This window comes from Brienomyrus brachyistius, unplaced genomic scaffold, assembly GCF_023856365.1.
Source record: "Brienomyrus brachyistius isolate T26 unplaced genomic scaffold, BBRACH_0.4 scaffold58, whole genome shotgun sequence".
Classification (NCBI taxonomy): domain Eukaryota; kingdom Metazoa; phylum Chordata; class Actinopteri; order Osteoglossiformes; family Mormyridae; genus Brienomyrus; species Brienomyrus brachyistius.
Window position 1 is genome coordinate 594,896 of NW_026042333.1, and position 18,674 is coordinate 613,569.

The 18,674-nt window shown below is 50.4% G+C and overlaps 1 protein-coding gene across 3 annotated transcripts; it reads right to left on the reverse strand.

The window, feature by feature from the left end:
* Window positions 1-3,424: 3,424 nt before the first annotated feature.
* Window positions 3,425-17,835, reverse strand: LOC125724932 (vasodilator-stimulated phosphoprotein-like). 3 transcript variants are annotated; one of them, XM_049001412.1, is made up of 13 exons: window positions 17,614-17,835; window positions 10,901-11,072; window positions 9,753-9,933; window positions 9,293-9,359; window positions 8,072-8,408; window positions 7,735-7,877; window positions 7,571-7,622; window positions 7,425-7,467; window positions 7,218-7,260; window positions 7,027-7,098; window positions 6,430-6,496; window positions 5,172-5,229; window positions 3,425-4,779 (listed from the first exon to the last, which is right to left on the reverse strand). In XM_049001412.1, the coding sequence occupies exons 2-13, from the start codon at window positions 11,036-11,038 to the stop codon at window positions 4,742-4,744; spliced, it is 1,239 nt and encodes a 412-aa protein (XP_048857369.1). In that variant the 5' UTR covers window positions 11,039-11,072; window positions 17,614-17,835; the 3' UTR covers window positions 3,425-4,741. The 3 variants fall into 3 exon arrangements, with proteins under 3 accessions (XP_048857369.1, XP_048857368.1, XP_048857371.1); XM_049001411.1 differs by having other exon boundaries at window positions 17,626-17,832; XM_049001414.1 differs by lacking the exon at window positions 7,027-7,098 and having other exon boundaries at window positions 17,626-17,833.
* Between the last annotated feature and the right edge of the window lie 839 nt (window positions 17,836-18,674).

Here is an 18,674-nt window from a genome sequence, read left to right on the forward strand (position 1 = left end):
TTGTGCGCAGGTCACGCCGTGCTTGGCATGACGCACGTAAACACCGCAGCGTTCCTGTTAATGGCATTCGCTGAGGTCGGACGTTATTTCCTAGATACACAACAGATTTGTTTAAGAAGATCTTAGACAATTACAGAGTGCAGGTGTAGGGGTTACTGTGCTAGATGCGTGACATGGTACCGCATGGTTTTACGGATTCGATGTCGCAGGGATTTTAAAATAAGGAAGAGCAAAGCTCGGTCACTAAAACATCCCGTTCCATGCTGGGGAGCATATCGTGAACACATAAATCGTATTAGCCTATACCATTATAATAAACGATTTCTTAATCCCGCAACAAGCATTCTGACCTGAGCCTGATTATTTATCACCTGACCAACCACAGTTGGACTAATATGACACGTACGCGGGGAAACTGATCAACGTAAACCATCAAACCTCTTCATACGAATATGGTTCCGCAAAATGAAAACGTGAAGTCTAACAGTACATGCAAATACACAATTGTTGTTTCAATTCTACACGAAAGGCTCACAGTGTCTTTGAATTTTCACAGCTGTGAAATTCTATGTGCATACACGTACGTTAACGACCTTTAAAGATGTACTCTACCTTTGTTTTTACAAACAAACATACAAATTTGGAAGAAATTATACTCCACTGTAACTGCCATCCCTGCTCCGGAAGCACTGCACCCTGCACTGAATTTAACTGGTTATTTAAAATGTATGTATGTATGGATGGATGAAGGTGACCAATTCTTCTGAGTTTCTTCCCATCAGCCTCGTCAGATATGTACATGAGGTATGGCCTCGTTGAGGCCTCTACATTCAGAACGTCTTGTAGATTCCCAGAGGCTGTGCGCTGATTCGGCTTTTACAGGAAATAAATGCCAGTAGTCTAGATGTTTAAGATAAGATAATATAATCCTTTATTTACGAGTGGGAAATTTGCATCACCACGGCAGAAAGTGGACAGTACAAGAACAGAGCAGCAAAAATTAACAATAGTAGGATAAAAACTATGTACGTACAAGTGTAAATATATAAATATATGTACAACTCTGTGGAATTGCGCTGAAGAAATATTGCACATACGAAAAACACCCTGATGTATTGGATGTGTGTGTTTTGGTAGTCTATGTGTGTGTGTGTGTGTGGTCTGCTGCAAAGACTTTGTTATAGACCTTCTGAATCTCTCCTTCCCACATCGTGGATGCAGGAGCCTGCCACTGAAGGAGCTGCTCAGTGCCGTCATAGTCTCATGCATGGGGTGGTAGATTTTATCCAAGAAGGATGACAGCTTAGCCACCATTCTCCTGTCACTCACAAGCTCCACCGGGTCCAGAGGGCATCCTAGAAGAGAGCTGGTCCTCTGGATCAGCCTGTTCAGGCTCTTCCTGTCCCAAGCGGAGATGCTGCTGCCCCAGCAGACCACACCGTAAAAGATGGCTGATGCCACAACAGAGTCAAATAAGGTCCCCAGGAGCGGCCCCTGCACTCCAAAAGACCTCAGCCTCCGCAGAAGGTACAGCCTGCTCCGCCCTTTTTTGTAGAGTGCATTAGTGTTATGAGTTCAGTCCAGTTTATTGTTCAGGTGAACACCAAGGTACCTGTAGCTCTCCACCGCCTCGCTGTCCATACCCTGAATGTTCAGTGGTTGAAAACCTATTTTACAGAATTACAGGGGCACAAAGCCAGACAGAGATAGAGACACAGAGAGCGAGACAGGGAGAGAGAGACAGGGAGAGAGGGACAGGGAGAGCGAGACAGGGAGAGAGGGACAGGGAGAGAGAGACAGGGAGAGTGAGACAGGGAGAGAGGGACAGGGAGAGCGAGACAGGGAGAGAAGGACAGGGAGAGAGAGACAGGGAGAGAGAGAGAGACAGGGAGAGCAAGACAGGGAGAGAGAGACAGGGAGAGAGGGACAGGGAGAGCGAGACAGGGAGAGAGGGACAGGGAGAGAGAGACAGGGAGAGTGAGACAGGGAGAGAGGGACAGGGAGAGTGAGACAGGGAGAGAGGGACAGGGAGAGTGAGACAGGGAGAGAGGGACAGGGAGAGTGAGACAGGGAGAGAGGGACAGGGAGAGCGAGACAGGGAGAGAAGGACAGGGAGAGAGAGACAGGGAGAGAGAGAGAGACAGGGAGAGCAAGACAGGGAGAGAGAGACAGGGAGAGAGGGACAGGGAGAGAGAGACAGGGAGAGTGAGACAGGGAGAGAGGGACAGGGAGAGAGAGACAGGGAGAGAGGGACAGGGAGAGCGAGACAGGGAGAGAGAGACAGGGAGAGAGAGAGAGACAGGGAGAGCGAGACAGGGAGAGAGAGAGGGACAGGGAGAGCGAGACAGGGAGAGAGAGAGGGACAGGGAGAGCGAGACAGGGAGAGAGAGACAAGGAGAGAGAGAGCCCTCTCTTCAGTATTGTGTAGTGTGCAGTCATTTGACCCTAATTGTTTACAGAGGTACAGTGATCAATGAAACACACCTGCATCCCAAAGAACTTTCATGTTCTGTCATTCAGAGGTAAACTGGCACTTCTGCAGCTCTGCAAAGCACCAGCACGTTTCCATTAAATTCCATTAAATTCCAGCTGTATAAATCAGCTTGAATCCAGGTAAAGGCAAAAAAAAACTAAGTAGGTCACCACTACCAAAGACGTCCGTTTTAAATTCTCATCAGCAGGGGAGCAGCCAAACATCCCGGCCCCTGGAGAAAATGTCACCTTGGGCCACCCCCCCCGCTTGGGTTGGCTCTTTCAGTCTCTCAGTTGATTTTGCCAAGCAGGCGGGGATTTTGGGCTCCATGCACAGCCCTCATCCCAGTTAGTCCGGCAGTCCGCTTTGCCTCCCGCATTCACTGCACCATCCGTCCAATTTACTGGACCGTTTTGCTGTTGCCGGGAACCCAACACACTGCAGCCGTACTTCTCCATTTGTTTGCCATCATGGTGCTTTCAGAAATGAGCCATTCAAAGTCTTATTTTCTAAATCATTTCGGGAAATTCTTATTTTTATATGTAATTCAGATTCCTATTGTTATATGTATTGATAAAGCCTGGTTACTGTCATTAAAAATTAACCAGTAACTCTGTTCTCACCCCAAGCGCGCGTGCACACACACACACACGCACACACACAGTCACACTAGAGGAAATACTCAAAAACATCCTCAAAGTGTTAACCTTATTCTTGTAAACGCCGCTCTCTGAGCTGTGATAAGAAACCACATACTTCAGTTCTGCTTGCAGCTCTATTATCTGGTATAGCTGGTTGACAAAGTTATAATTCTGGTCTGTTTGCTTGTCATGAGGTGAATTGTTGCCATCTAGAAATGTTCTGCTTTGAGACATGCATCAAATGCACACACAGTCCACGCATGATCCCGCCCCCTTTCAGGTAACCAATCAGCAGACAGATTCGATTCAGTGACAAGAAGCAGCTGGATTTTTTTGTATTATTTTAAACAATGGAGGCATTTTCTCATCCAGTGTTTGAACATGTTTGTTTAAACAATTTCAGTGTAAAAAGACTTTTTTTTAGAAAAAAATATCAATAAAACCAAAATAATCATATTTTCAAAGACAAGAAAATCATTAAAATATTTCCCACTGTCCTCTCACCAGGAATTTCAATTAAAATAGAAACAGCATCTTATTTTTCCTAAAAAAACAAACATATATATATATATTTCAATTTCCAAGGCAGTCAGCAGGCGGGGCCAAAGTTTACTTCATATTTCGATTTACGTTTATAAAACAGGCCTCAGATGGAAAACAACAAACGAGAGAGAAGCATAGTTTAAAACCGGAGTTAGCTGGTCAAGGATTACCTGTTAACCACGGCTAAAGGAGCCATTAGAACCAGACCTGCAGTACGGCACACACACGCACTCACACACACACACACACTCACATGCATGCACACACATGCACTCATGCACACACACTCACATGCATGCACACACATGCACTCTTGCACACACACACTCATGCACACACACACGCACTCATGCACACACACACGCACGCATGCACGCACTCACACTCTGCCAGCCCGCAGGATGGCACGACTCTACTGCAGTAAACATAACCGCCCCCCCCCCCCAACTTCCGCTTTATTGCGTTTCTGCCATGTCACGCATTTCCCTTTTATTTATTTATTGGCATTTTTTTTCATTTTTATTCTGAAAAAGGGACAGACGAACAGGTCATGGGGGGTGTACAAGAGCCGAGAGGGGTCGCACTGCCCCCCCCGTCAGCACGCTGCTGTTCATCCCTGAGGTTTAAACTCCACCCCCCCTCAAACTTTCCCATCAGACCCCAGAATCCAGATGCACACACTAGGGGGGGACCAATCTACAGAGGCATATGATACCATGATACAATCAGCAGGGTTTGGGTCGACCGGGTCGTTGCCGTGGCTACCACCCAGGACCGGTGATGTTGCAGCGGACGGCTTTGCACCAGGAGAGTCCGTGATTCTGGATTGTGGCACTAAACAGGGTGCCAAGCCAGACAGGTCCGTTTTAGAGTGGAGACAGGCAGCCAGAAAGAGAAGAGTTGGTGTTCCGCGAGTGGTGGGGTGGGGGGAGTTGGAACGGTGGGCATAAAGGAGAGCGGGCAGGATGGCCGGGGAAGTGTGTGGGGTATGGTGTCACACGGGGAGGGTGGGCACACAAAACACAGAGAAAGAAAACGTCTGTGGGACCACCACCCCCTTCCAACCTCCAGCACCCCCTGCTGGCTACAAGGAGCCTCGCTTCTGCAGCTCCTGGATGAGGGCTGTGGGAGCAAAAGAAGAAGGTCAGAGGTTAACATCCATTCCTCAATTACAAAGGTCCACTAAGAGGAAATTGCTGAATCAACATTCAGGTCTGAACGGAACGAATATGATTTGGAGAAGTGACAGAATGAACAGCCACTGCTGAGGGTACAAATGTTACCGAAGCCTCCAGGGAGATTGAAACGGGGATCACTTCAGATCTGCTTCTGATCTGAATTAAAAGCTCAGGGAGTTACTCTTAGAGATGGCCGTTCTGCTCAGGGGCTGCAGGGACAGTTCTGCGGAGCCCCTTCCCATAATGCTTAGCAAACAGCTGACACTTCCTCTCTGGCAGCCTCCTCCACACTGAGGCTGCCGATAGCTTATCGGTGGGGGGTGTCTGTGACCTCACCTCCAATGATTTCCTCTTTGACCTTCTGCAATTCTTTACGGACTTCCTCCAGGAGCTCCTGCACACACAGACATATACAGACACACACAGACGCACATATAAGAACATAAGAAATGGCCGTTCGGCCCATCAAGCTCATTTGGGGAGAACTTAACCAATAGCTCAGAGTTGTTAAAATCTTATCTAACTCTGATTTAAAGGAGCCCAGGGTTTTAGCTTGCGCTACACTAACAGGAAGACTATTGCATACTCTAACTACACGCTGTGTAAAGAAGTGCTTCCTCAAATTCGTTTTAAAACGTTCTCCCGCTAATTTCCATTTATGGCCACGAGTTCTAGTATTTAAACTGATATTGAAGTAGCCATTTGACTGAACAGCATCCAGACCTGTTAGAATCTTATAAACCTGGATCATGTCCCCCCTTAGTCCCCTTTGCTCGAGGCTAAACAGATTCAGCTCAGCTAACCTCTCCTCATAAGACATTCCTCTAAGACCAGGAATCATTCTTGTAGCCCTACGTTGCACCTTTTCCAAGGCAGCAATGTCCATCTTAAGGTATGGTGACCAAACACAATATTCTAGGTGGGGTCTTACCAAGGAATTGTATAATCTTAGCATCATCTCATTTAACTTAAACTCCACACACCTAGAGATGTAACCCAACATCCTATTGGCCTTTTTTATTGCTTCCCCACACTGGTGAGAGTGGGACATGGAAGCATCAACATACACACCAAGATCTTTCTCATAATCAGCTACCTTTATTTCAATGGAACCCATAAAATATCTGTACTTTATATTTCTGCTTCCTGCATAGATTACCTTACATTTATTTATGTTAAATTTAATCTGCCAGATATCAGCCCAGTTGCTAATTAAATCAAGATCCTGTTGTAGCCTCTGTGCTGCTAGATCAGTATCTGCTACACCACCCACCTTGGCAAATGTAACCAGTTTACTGTATGCATTGGTGTCAATATCATTAATGTAAATTAGGAACAATAGTGGTCCTAAAATTGAACCCTGCGGTACCCCACTATGAACGCAGACCCACTGTGACATTGTGCCTCTAATAACTATTCGCTGCTTCCTGTCTGTTAACCAGTTTTCCATCCAATATATATACAAACGTGCACACACGCACGCACACACACACACAAAGTTCAAAGGTTGGTCATACTTGCCCCTCCCTCTCTCATACCACTTTCACATTTGTGCCAAAACATGGAAAACTGCCAGTTCTCCTAGGCGAATCACCTGCTTTATCCTCTCCATCTCGGACTCCTGGCTGACTCCCGTTTCGCTGGTGCTGGATGTCTTCACCCTGGCAGGGAGGGAGGGAGGGAATGAGGGAGGGTGGCGCACAAAGAGGCGAGAGGAGCAGCCAAGCGAGAATTCGGAGACTGAGCCAAGCGTCTCTGTCGCCATGGCGACCAGATGCCTCTGGATGCTGTAACCGTGACAAAGCTCCAAGCATCACTGAGAGTCGGTCATGCCACTAACGTTGAAGGGCAGGGGGGAGGGGGTGGGGGCACGCCAAATGGGCCCTGACTGCTCGTACAGGCTGACTGTCAGGTTAAGGAGAGACAGAGGGCAGCTGTGTGGAATCACATGGACGGTGGAGAGAGCGGATAGAAGGTCACATTGCTAAGGGTAAAGGCACAGCTGATGGCGTACAGCAGCAGCAGCATTAGCAGAAATATTCCAGGCAAACCTGAACAAAGTCCCCTCTTGCAAGGCTTCACGTGTTATGTCTGCACTGACCAGTGGGTGGCGCCCCTAACATGGCAAAGCAGCGGCAATGCATGGGAGAGCTGCTTTTTTTGTTGGGGAGGGGGGGGTGGCTAAAAATACCTGGACCCTGAGGAGAAAGGAGGGGCAGCTGTGCTGGGGGAGGCTTCAATGTCCTTGGGGGCGGAGTTACTCCTGTTTGAGACATGCACACTTGTTCATAAAAGATGGCGGAGGGGATGTGGAGGCAAGGATGAAGGGGAGGGTGGGGGGGGGGCAGGACAGGCAGGCAGGCAGAGACGGGGGCCCCCTACCTTGGCATTGTAGAAGCTTTTTCCCAGGGTCTTCTGGCAGTTTCTAAGTGTGACAGACAGGAAGCACAGAGATTCAAGGTCAGGCAGAGCAGAGGTGACAAAACAACATCCTGCATCAAGGACGAACGTCTCCATGCTTTGCAGGTGGGTGGGTCCGTCGGGGAGGGCCCCGCCTGCCAGGACGGCCCACACAGCCATCCAACTCACCGGCTGGGGTGGGGGGCTTCGCCTCCGCAGTTTCCACGTCGTCCTGCAAACCCACAGACAGTCGGAAATTGGGGGAGGCTCGATTTCATTACACGCACGCGCTGGTACCCATGCGCCCCCCCCCCCCTCCCCCACAGCACACTCACGCTACTGGGCTCCTCCTTCTTCGCTGCCGTTGGCTTATCTGTGGCCTTTCTCCTGTTTTGGAGAAATTATATATACATCATATTTGGGCAGAGTCAGAGTCAAAGAGAGGCAGAGTCACAGAGAGGCGGAGAGTCAGCACTCCATATATTTGGGAGGAGCAGACCTTCGAGCGAGGATGGCGCTCATCTCGCCCATCAGGCCTCCTCCGCCGCCACCACCGCCGCCGCCGCCGCTGCCCCCTGATGGTGCAGGGGTGCTACTGCGGTCTCCCTTGGCTGCTGTGGGTGAAGCGCCACCGTCATCCGCCTGGGGGGCAAAAGAAACAGACAGACAGTTAAACGATCTCCTCACAGGCCGCTGTGCACCATGTATCTCTTTTAAACGAACAGCTAATCAGAGCTGCCTGTGTTTAAATAAACAGCCAATCAGGAGTTTCCTGTGTTTCAAAGAACAGTCAATCAGAGCTGCTTGAATTTGTGGTGAGAATAGCTGGAACATACCTTGGCCACTTTGCGCAGCTTAGCCCCCGCAAGAGCCGCTGCCAGCCCCCCCTCTCCGCTGCCCCCGCCGCCGCCCCCTCCCCCTACGCCACCCCCAGATGACGGCAGTGGCGGGGCCGGCGGCCCAGAGGGAGGAGGAGGTCCTGGAGGAGGTGGGGGGCCACCTGAGGGTGGGGCAGGTGGGGCGGGAGGAGCTGGTGGACCCGATGAGGGAGGGGGCCCTGGTGGAGGAGGTGGTCCTGGCGGGGGAGGAGGGCCTCCTGGGGGTGCGGGAGCTGGGGGCGCGGCCGCAGCGGCCTGCCTCTCCCTCTCCAGACGCGCCCTCTCCTGCTCCTGCCTGGGTAGATCACACACACACACACACACACACACACACACACACACGTTACTATACATACAGTGAATAGAGCAGAACATTTCACAATCCACAATATATTCACAGGCAGGAACACACTTAAGGTTAATCCCTAAGGAACAGCTAGGTTGGGAAAGGCGCTATATAAAAACAAGCATCCTCCAGTGTGGAATGTAGAGTTGGGCCATCGCAGTAGGCTGTTCGAGGCCAGTCCGACTCCTGGGATGGATATCGCTGTGGTTACAGGACATAATGTGTGTGTGCCTTTTCCGGGACAAGGCTCAGATGGAGTGTGATGGGCTTGTGACTCATTAACTCAGCCGGGCTGTGTGTCGTCAGCGCGGCAGCCCCCCCATCACGGTGACCTGTCAGTCCTCGACCCCGGGCACAGAGAACCCATGTGACAACCACGTCGCACTCTGCTCCTGCCGAATGTCTCATTAAGGCCTCAGAGTGACCCGGGGGCAGGTAATTAAGCCCAGTGGCCTGGAGACTGCAGCATGACATGTGACACGAAGCGGGGACTTGGTTATTGTGTGTGTGTGTGTGTGCGTGCGTGTGTGGATTATGCCTACATTGTGGGGACCATTTTTTAGGTCCCCACAAAGGTCTGTGAATGCAATCAAAAAATTAAAAATACCAAATATCTTGTATTTTATTTGGTTACTTATGGGTAAGGTTAGGGCAGGGTAGGGGTTAAGGTCGTTATGTTATGATTAGTTATCCCCATAAAAATGAATAGAGAGTCCCCGCAAAAATACTACAAACCTGTGTGTGGTGTGTGTGTGTGTGTGTGTGTGTGATTATGCAAGTCTCTGAAGCAGTGCAACTGTGCCCTCTCCCCTCCATTGCCCCACATTTGGTACCTCCTCTGCTGCTCCAGTTCTTCTTGGGAGGGTCCATTCTGCACAGGTCGGGGGGCACTGGGAAAGCCTACCGGGTAAAAGGTGAAATGTAATATCCTTCAATATTTTTTTAATCCTATAAAATACATAACAGTGATAATAATAATCCGTGTGAATCACGGTCTGAATTGGCCTCCTTGAACGGGGACTAGAATCTCTGAGCAGCACGAACCAGGATGCTGAAACAGGCACCGGATTGGCCACCTTAATAATGACAGGAAGCCAAAGAGGAGCCAGAAAATTCCAGATAAAGAGCAGCAGATCTTTGTTTACGTTTAATTCTTCCACAGAACCACCCCCCCCCCCCCCGCCCACCACACACACACACACACACAGGGTCACCGGGACAGAGCACAGTGTGACAGTGGCAGCCATGATCAAAGAGCTTCCTAATGAAAAGGGACACAGTAGCCAGCGGTACCTGCTTCGCCCAGTGCGTTGATCACTTCCAGAGCGTGCGAGATGCCATTGGCGAAGAGGGCCGCGTCTTCCTTGCTGCCAAAGTTCAGACCCCACACCTGCCTGGCGTCCCTCCACTGGTGGAAGTTGGGCGTGGCCTGGTTATACTTCAGGCCCTTCGTGATTGGGCAGTTGATCACCACCTGTGGAGGGTTCACCAATCATACACACTGTTCTGCTGTCGATACCTAAGGGTGCGAATGCAGTGCCTGGCTATGCATCTGAACATGAAAGTCCTGACCAGCCTGTCTGCTGCTGTGTCGTAAACCTAACCCCTGCTGCTCAGGCTGGACGACGGATGGATGGATGGATGGATGGACAGATATAAGCCTTATGAATATTCACCAGCTGATACGCTTCTGCTGTGGTCTGGACAGTCTCTCAAGGAGTGATACACTGAATTTTACACTGTGGAAAAACCAGTGGATGTATATATTTGCGGCCACAAGGGGGCGACAAACGCCACACTTGTGATCACAGTGACACCCTGGTCCTTGGACTCTCACGTTGCTCTGCTTCCTGACCTCACATTTTCGAAAATGAAAGTTTATGCGCAAAAAGCTGATGCGCATGCAGAAGCAGGCGTCCTTCTGGTAAACAAACGCGAAAGTCAGAGATGGAGAAGTCGAGGCCAGAATGGCTGGAAAGGGGAAGCAAGTGAATGGCTGAATGTGGGAACGAAGGAGAGTCACAGCAAGAGAACGCAGCAGGAGACTGATTTTACAGGGGCCCAGGGAGGCAGGCGGGCACCAGAGGGCGCCAGAGATGACAAAGCCACACAGCGGATGGAAAGGAGACGGGGTGACTGCGCACAGCAGGGGTGCACAGGGCGGGTAGGCAGGGCCAGGACTCAGTGAGTCAGCTAACGGTGCCTCCCCCATATCTGGGGAGTCAGACCGGAACCGAGATGCTGTGAGATCCCACAGCGCTGAGCATGACCTGCTTCAGCTTCCTCTCGCACAGTAGAGTTTTGGAGTTAGATGTAGGCAGCTGGGTGTCACAGCCTGCCCATGACCCCGGCCTGTGCAGTGTCTTGCCCAGCCCCATCATGTACAGGCCCCTCCCCTTATATACAGTCCCCGCCCATCACCTGCTAGCCCCGCCCCTCACCTGCTGGTCCGCCTGTATCTTCCGGCCCACGATGCGGAAGGTGTTGTTGCCGGGGTTGTGGTACACCTGGACCCGGCTGAAGGCCTGAGCGCCCGTCCCCGCCGGAATCCACTTCTTGTTTGCGTCATCATAGATCATCACAGTGGCTCGAGCCTGGCAGATGCTGGACTCACTGGAGAGGGGGAGGACAGGGGACAGGAGGGGTCAGACTGTAAGGTGTTGATGATGGTCCTGCAGAGCCGCACGACCTGCACTACATGAGACGAACCCCAGAGGGCCTCGTCTCCTGCCTGGCGTCTTGTTAACGGCGTTAACCGTAAGCTCCTGTGTTAACCAACAACTAGATGCAGACATTCCTACTCAGAAACAAACAGGAAGTGGCCGCGCGTTTCCGTGGCGATCAGAGAACACTGTATGCTAACTGAACATGTGAGTCATCTGCACCTTGCTGGGGGGGAGGGGGGGGAGGAGGAAGCTGGCGGTCCAGCGACCGCTGTGGGAGTGTCCAGTTCCAGCACCGATGATAGAAATAGCTGAAAGAGAAAGTGATGGAGCCACCTCCCCCAGCTCCGGGCACGATAGCGGCGTAGCGCAAACGGACTGGAGGAGTGTAAGCACACGGGCCAGCGAGGATCAATTAAACCATCAAGAAATAAAAAGGCTTAAATGATCAGGATGCCCTGGTTTAGAGACGTACAAGTCGATTTCGCTACTTTAGAAAAGTGAGAGGCGGCTTATCGGCTCCGGCTGCCGGCTTTCCCCCCGTCAGATCCCTGTGTTCCAGTGTCACGAAAGCTTGACTTCATTTTGACTTCTGCTAGATCGCTTCAGGTGACATTTACTTATCACCTAAAAAAGCCTTTCCCTTTTAAAAATATTCATTCACACAATCTGCTCTTATTTCAGCATTTAGCACTTTGCGACGCAGATAGAACTTATCAGCTGTCCAATCAGAAGGGTGATCAGGTGACTGCCGCTGACGCTGACGCTGAGCGCGTGCAGGCGTGCGAGCGGCGAGCGGTCAGCGCGGACTTGTCGCTCACCGCCTCCGAATCCGAAGCGTTTACGCCTCCATTTATACAAGCCGTATTTTTAGAAGCGGCGCGGAGGGTTTCATTTTTTTAACGAGCCGCTGCTTCGGTCTTACTCAGGCTCGGTGAAACGCTCAAAAGAGAAGTGCAGAGAGAGAGAGAGGCAGACGGGACAGACGGATGCATGACGGCAGCCTGCAGAGTAACAGCACGCTCTCACTCTTGCTGACGCACCACCGCACGGCAGCATGGCCCGGCGACTTAACTCCGCCGCACAGACACGAGGCATTTCTGCCTGCCCTCGGGATTAAAGTAAAAAATTGGGTCAGGAGGGGTTTGCAGGGGGGGGCGAAACCAGGCCCCACCCCCTCCATCCCTAGGGCGGATCTTCACTCTGTATCCACCGCCTCATGCCAGCAACTAATTGATTGTGTCGAACACAAGATGTTAAGGCTTTGTTGACATTCAGGTTACGTGTCAAACGTCAGCTTTTCTCTACACAGCCTTGATGCCAGCAGGTGGCGTAATGGTTAAGGACTCACTGGTTCTAAGGGCCTCTTCTGATTTTTTTTTTTTGTTAAATCGGGAAAAGCACGAGAATGAATGTGGGAGTGAGTTGTGAATGCGAGTTGGCCTGCATGCGCACACGAGCACGCACTCACACACAGGTTTGTAATTATATCTTTGTGGGGACTCTCCATTCATTTCTATGGGGAAAACTCTAATCCCAACATGACGACCTTAACCCCTACCCAGCCCTGACCTTAACCATAAGTAACCAAACGAAATACGAGACTTTTGGGATTTTTAGTTTTTTGATTGCTTTCACAGATCTTTGTGGGGACCTGAAAATGGTCCCCACAATGTTTTATCTGATTGTGGGGTACATTTGGTCCCCACAATGTAATATCCACTAACACACACACACACACAGCCACAGCCCTGCCTTGCCCCGCAGTGCATTGTGGTTCTTCTCTCAGCTGTTCTGACACCCCGCGACAGCGTACGCCACACGTTCTCCACACTCCCGACACCCTCCCTCCTGCTCACGGTTCCCAGGCTGCTCTGGGCCTCCTGTCCGCCCACTTCCTTTAAAAAAAAAACCAGAGACCTGTTCCAGGTTCCTCTTTGACGTGTGAAGCGCACATCGGACAGGGCTGTTTAAGGTGCTATGTTGCACACATACACACACACGGAACACACTTATTATGAGTCACACACACACATACATGCAAACACAGCTGTGAACCCCAGAATCCCACACCTGCTGTTCATTCCCCTCATTACCCACCCCCCCCCCCCCAAACGGGGATCAGCGGAGAGGAATGGGCTGGGCAGCCCCCCAGCTGCCTGCATTCCCACGCCTGCTGTCTGGGCTGTGCCTATGGCCCCCGGGGGACACACATGAAGGGTTGTACAACCAGCCGTAGGGGGCGCTTTGACACAATCAGATATCAGGAAGGGTATAAATGAGTAGAAAGAGAGAGAGCGGGGGGGGGGGGTGAGGCAGCATGAGGAGGAAGGAGTGGCGGCAGGAGGACGCTACGGGGGTCTGTAATAATTCACTGACCATCCCAAGGAGCAGAAAGGCAAATAGGCCGAAGGATGCACATACCCGAACATGCAATACCTGCACTCACCTGTGGAGGGCGCCAGTGGGGCTCGGGCAGCCTCTATGTGTGAGAGAGTGTCCCCTCCTGGGGGGAAACACTTGTGCTTATCCCACAGCCAGGTGGAGCGCAGCACCGTCAGCAGGCACACGTCCCCGTACATTTACCCCAGCCATTAAACGATGGCTAAACATCACCTTGACAAAGACTGGGGCACTTCCCATGCCCATTCCTTAAGCATCACGCCACCTGCTGGTAACCACAAACAACTACAAAGAACCATTTGCACTACATAAGATCAAGCTATGGGTGAACGACAGGAAGCCTCACGAGTAGGACAATGCAGACACACATATAGATGCACAAGCACACTGAGACACACACATATACACTCCCCTCGGCACAGAAGGTGTCATCTGCCTTACACGCTACCAGAAATGGAACCAAGACATACTGTGGATAGCTATTTAAAACACATCCACGTCGTTTTTAAAGCAACTACCCCCCCCATGAACCGAGAGCGACATCTGTCTTCCCATAGAGTCACTCAAACAAATGCTCCCCGCCACCCTGCCCACCTTCAGCCATACTGTCTGTCCTGAGGAGGGGGGGGGGGGTAGGGGGGAGATCCGCTGAAACAACTGGAGACAGTCATTTTGTGTTTGGCCTCCTGGGAAGTTCACGGAAGGTGGCGTGATGAAGTATGTGACCGTGCATGACACAGCCGCAGAACGGGTGTCCCCGACGAGCTCGTTTACGCACACGCGTCTGACGAGCCGCTTGGCACCGCATCACGTCCCCTCACGGCTACGCCGGGGTCCGCCGCTCTCTTTCCCGCCTCCGAGCCCCGGGCCGCTATTTTTAGAAGTTGCCCATGGCAACCCATCGCCGTGCCGCCACCGTGACTATGGGAGCCTTCCGGAATATTGTGATGTAAAAGCAGAAAGTTTGGTTTTGCGTGTAAATACCAGCTGTGTGGAGTCTCCAGAGTCCACCCACCCCTGCACACCCCACGTGGGGTAGGGGGCCGACAGCCACACCCTGCTTCACTAATGCACTAGGGGGCGGCAGCCTAAGTACATTCGATTGTGCTTTAATGGCACTGCTAATGTAGCCACTTCCCGAAACCCAAGCCGGGAGATGCGTGGGAGATCGATCCGAACCGGCCGGCCGGCCTCCATTTAAGCTCACGGCCACCGTTCTGCCCGCTAGACAGCCAGCTAATATCGCTCCCTAGAGCATCAGAATCTGAATCAGGTTCACTGGCCACGCGCAGGGAAAATGTCCGTGGCTATATTCAGTCTGATATATACGACAGATATGTGTGGATGAGCAGTGTATAAGTGCAGGCGAGCAGTGCAAGGAATGTATTATTGAACACAATAGGTACAGAACAATACAATACATACAGCGCAATACAATAGGCACAGCAATCATTGATCCGATTGACCCAATTGGCAAACACGACCTGGGAACGCCTTGATAACTATAGCACCAACCACGAAGCAGAGCCCCCTGGAGGCCAGGAGGACTGGGGGAAATGAGCCATTTGGGGAAAGCTGAGGAGGATTTCCAAGAAGCGCCTCCCTTGACAATACATGAGCTGTGGCGGGTCCCGCGACTCTGAGCTCAGTCTGCACCATGGCGCCCCCTACTGGCCCCTCCCATTTTCCTTTTTAAAAGCTTCGTAGACACTTTCCACAGAAAGCTACTTTCATAAAAACAAGTTACACCCAGCACAGTTATTAAACTCCCAGTTAATAATCCAGCATGATAACAAAGTGGTCAGACCTTGTCAGTTGCCTGAATAATCAAAAAATAAATAAAAAATCATCAAAAGTCCTTAAGAACTATGTCCCCTGCTGGCCAGTGTTGGTAGAGCTGAGAAATTCCTCATGGCTATAATTACATTAAATAAGATATTCAGGCGGTTATTATAAGGATAAATAAAGACAACCTTTGGCCTACAGTTAAACTGCCAAATTACTGTAGAAAAAAACAATGACGTGCAAAGTGTAGAACCACCAATCGCGTGACATCGAGGCGACAGCTTACAGGGCGAAAGCGACATTTACGCCGAACTGGGAATTTTCATGAAGTGTAACTCTGAGAAGTGTAATCTTTTTGCAATTCATCGCCCTATTGGGAGGTGTGGAGGCTATCGCGAACAAGGAAAAAAAAAACAAGTTCCCTTTGCAATTTCCTACACGAAGAGACTCACAGGCCAGAGGAGTGAGGTGCACACAGGACACCGCAAACACTGCGTAAGATGAATCGCTGTGTGGCCCCGAAGCATCAGAAGAGAGCGAGTGAGAGAGCCAGATCATCCCAAGGAGATGCCCAAAGCTTCATTGCCTGTCCTGCATATACTCTTAGCGCAGACAGGACTGAGTGATGGACTACTCAGGGTGGAGGGGGGTGGCTGTGAATGTGTCATCTCTCCGGGAGACAGCTGTCCGGGAATAGCTGACCGGCGTTCCCACAAACCCACGCCAGCATTGAGACAGCCATCCCCGTTTCGACCTTCCTATCTCTCTGTGTCCGGTGTAAGCGAGTGTTGTGGGAGGACTGGCATGTTTTCCAAAGTTTAGTCCCAGTTTAGTCTGGGGCCAGAGCTGGGAGTGGGCGAGCAAAGGCGAGCGGAGCGATAAGCGGCATGAATCACATTGCTGCCGCGATGACAGCCATTATGCCGGCCGAACCGCTTCCCCTGATTTTTGAATAACCATCTGTGGAAGATCAGCTCCAACGAGGTGCCACTACACCATTACATCTTTCCACCTATTCTCCTTTCAGTCATTCACAGATCTCAAACAAGCTCGTGCAAATCAAGCCATAACTTACTATGGGTCTAAATGACTGAAAAGTTATATTTAACTGATTGTGTCTAAAAGACCAGAAAAAAAGTCATCACCTAAGGCAGGCAGTTACGCCACCCATCCTGCACACAGCTTATCCAGCACAAGCTATCGGCGTTATTACACACGTTGGTCGCTTTCGATTTCGTATATTTGTGAAGTTGCGGAAATCCGCACGTTTAACATTAGGAAAATCTTTTTCAGTTTGCGCGGAAACCACGTCCTCTTCCTCACTTCAAAAAACGCTACATGACATCTGCACTACTTGAAATTTCTATAGTTATTTTTCAATATATAGGGTTAATATGCCTAAATATTTAATACTTTATGGCACTAAAGTATCCGTAAACTCCGTACTCTTCCTCTGTACGGTCTAGCTGGAAAACGACAACTATGTGCCGGCGATTCAGAGCCGTGAACGCGGCAGGCTTTGCCCCACAAAGGGATGCGGATCTGAGCGCACCGATAATGTCAGCGCGGTTCCGGGTGCAGCCTGCAGTGAAACCGGTCCTCTGGCCACCTCTCGGAGAACAGAAAGAATGAAAGAAAGAAACAATGAATAACAAAGGCAACAGCCGCCTTTAACCTTTGGGGGATAAATGGGGAAATTGGGAAATCACCTACGACGTGTTACAACTGAATGTGAGAAGTGCATTGTGCAAAGAAAAGACGGCGTGGCATAATAATATAAGCCAGAAAAATTACCCAGTTTCATAACTAAAGCGTTTAAAGCTAAGACCGTAAAACTAAAGTATTCAATTCGGTCAGACGTTTGGTCTGTCTACATCATGTATCCACAAGGATCTCAAGATGGCGAGATAGACACACAGGAACACGGACGCCTGTATTTTATATATTTGTGCTGTAGGAAGTATCTCTGCCGGGAGGCTCAGTCCAGGACAGTGCAACTGTCCATGTAAAACCGGTTATAATTCAGCCCTGTGTCACAAATAGGTGCGGCGACAATTGATCGCAATGGGGAGGGCGAAAAGTTTAGGATAACTGTCAGATTGACAATCGCATAAAGAGACGGGCAAATGAGTGCCTTCCCACTTAATCCCCGGCAGCTAGAGGTGCTTTTTAACCTATTAATACAGAATCTGGGATAGACAGAGCCAAAAATAAAAAGGAAAGCCGTGGTTCATGCACCGGTTCTGTGCACCGTGTTGAAAAGCAGCCGGATGAAGGGAAACACGCGTACAAATCACACTTACCCCAGTCCTTACCTCATTTTTGGAGAACGGTGTCGGTGCCGAGCTGCGCCGAGTCCCCGGTCCCGGTCGAAAAGCGAAAGACACAAAAGCGATTATGCAGCCGGTCGGGGGTACAGATGTAACCAGCCGCCCCGGGTTATGAGTTCATGATCACGAAGAAAACAAGAGAGAGAGAGAGAGAGAGAAGAGGAGGAGGAGGAGGACTGGCTGGCTATTTCCTGATTCGGGAGGGGAGGGGAGAGAAGAGCGCGTACTCGCACGGCAGCTTGCAGGAGCTCCGCATAGCCTGTACACCCACCGCTCATTTATTCCCACTTTACACGTAGCACAGGGTGACAGCGCCCACGTTTAGGTCCTATTTCTGCCGCCTTCCGCCCGAAACACCTATGCTGGCTGGTTTGCCGTGATTTCGGTGCCGGCTCAGCGCTCCCCTCCCATCATAACCCTAAATGATGATCGAGCCGCAGCTTCAGCAGCCGAGATGCGGGTTTAAGCGGGCGATCGTTCCGGTGTGTTCGCTGCTACACAGGCAATGGCAGGCGCACTAGGCATGGAGATAAAAGCCCTTTATCTGATTTTACTGGGCTAGGGGCAAAAAAAAAAAAAAACCGCAATACATGCATTTATTTAAAACGTGTATGTACCTATCAACTATACCCTATTTAATGCCCAGGCTTCTCGATGGTCACAGAAATACCATAATCAACGAGGAAGGAAGAAAGCAAAAAAAAAAAAAAAAAAGTGAACCGTGAGTTTAAAACCGCAAAGCTTTTCCTGTCTCTCACCCCCAACACAGGCAAACCTGGGTTTAAACTCAATCGGTTATTCTCATGACACAGGCGTATAAAAGTATACGTCGACAAAGGTTTAACGAACTGAAGTGAAAATGCAATCGTGTAAATAACTATAGATTAAACCACCACAACACGGATAAGAATGTTCTCGTTTCTCCTTTTGTGTCTCTCAATTGTAATCTCTTTTCTGCGGGCAAAAAAAGCGACAGCAGACTAAAAGTTGCAGAAGTTACTGTAAGGCTGCATATGCTGGGCAGCACCGCTCGT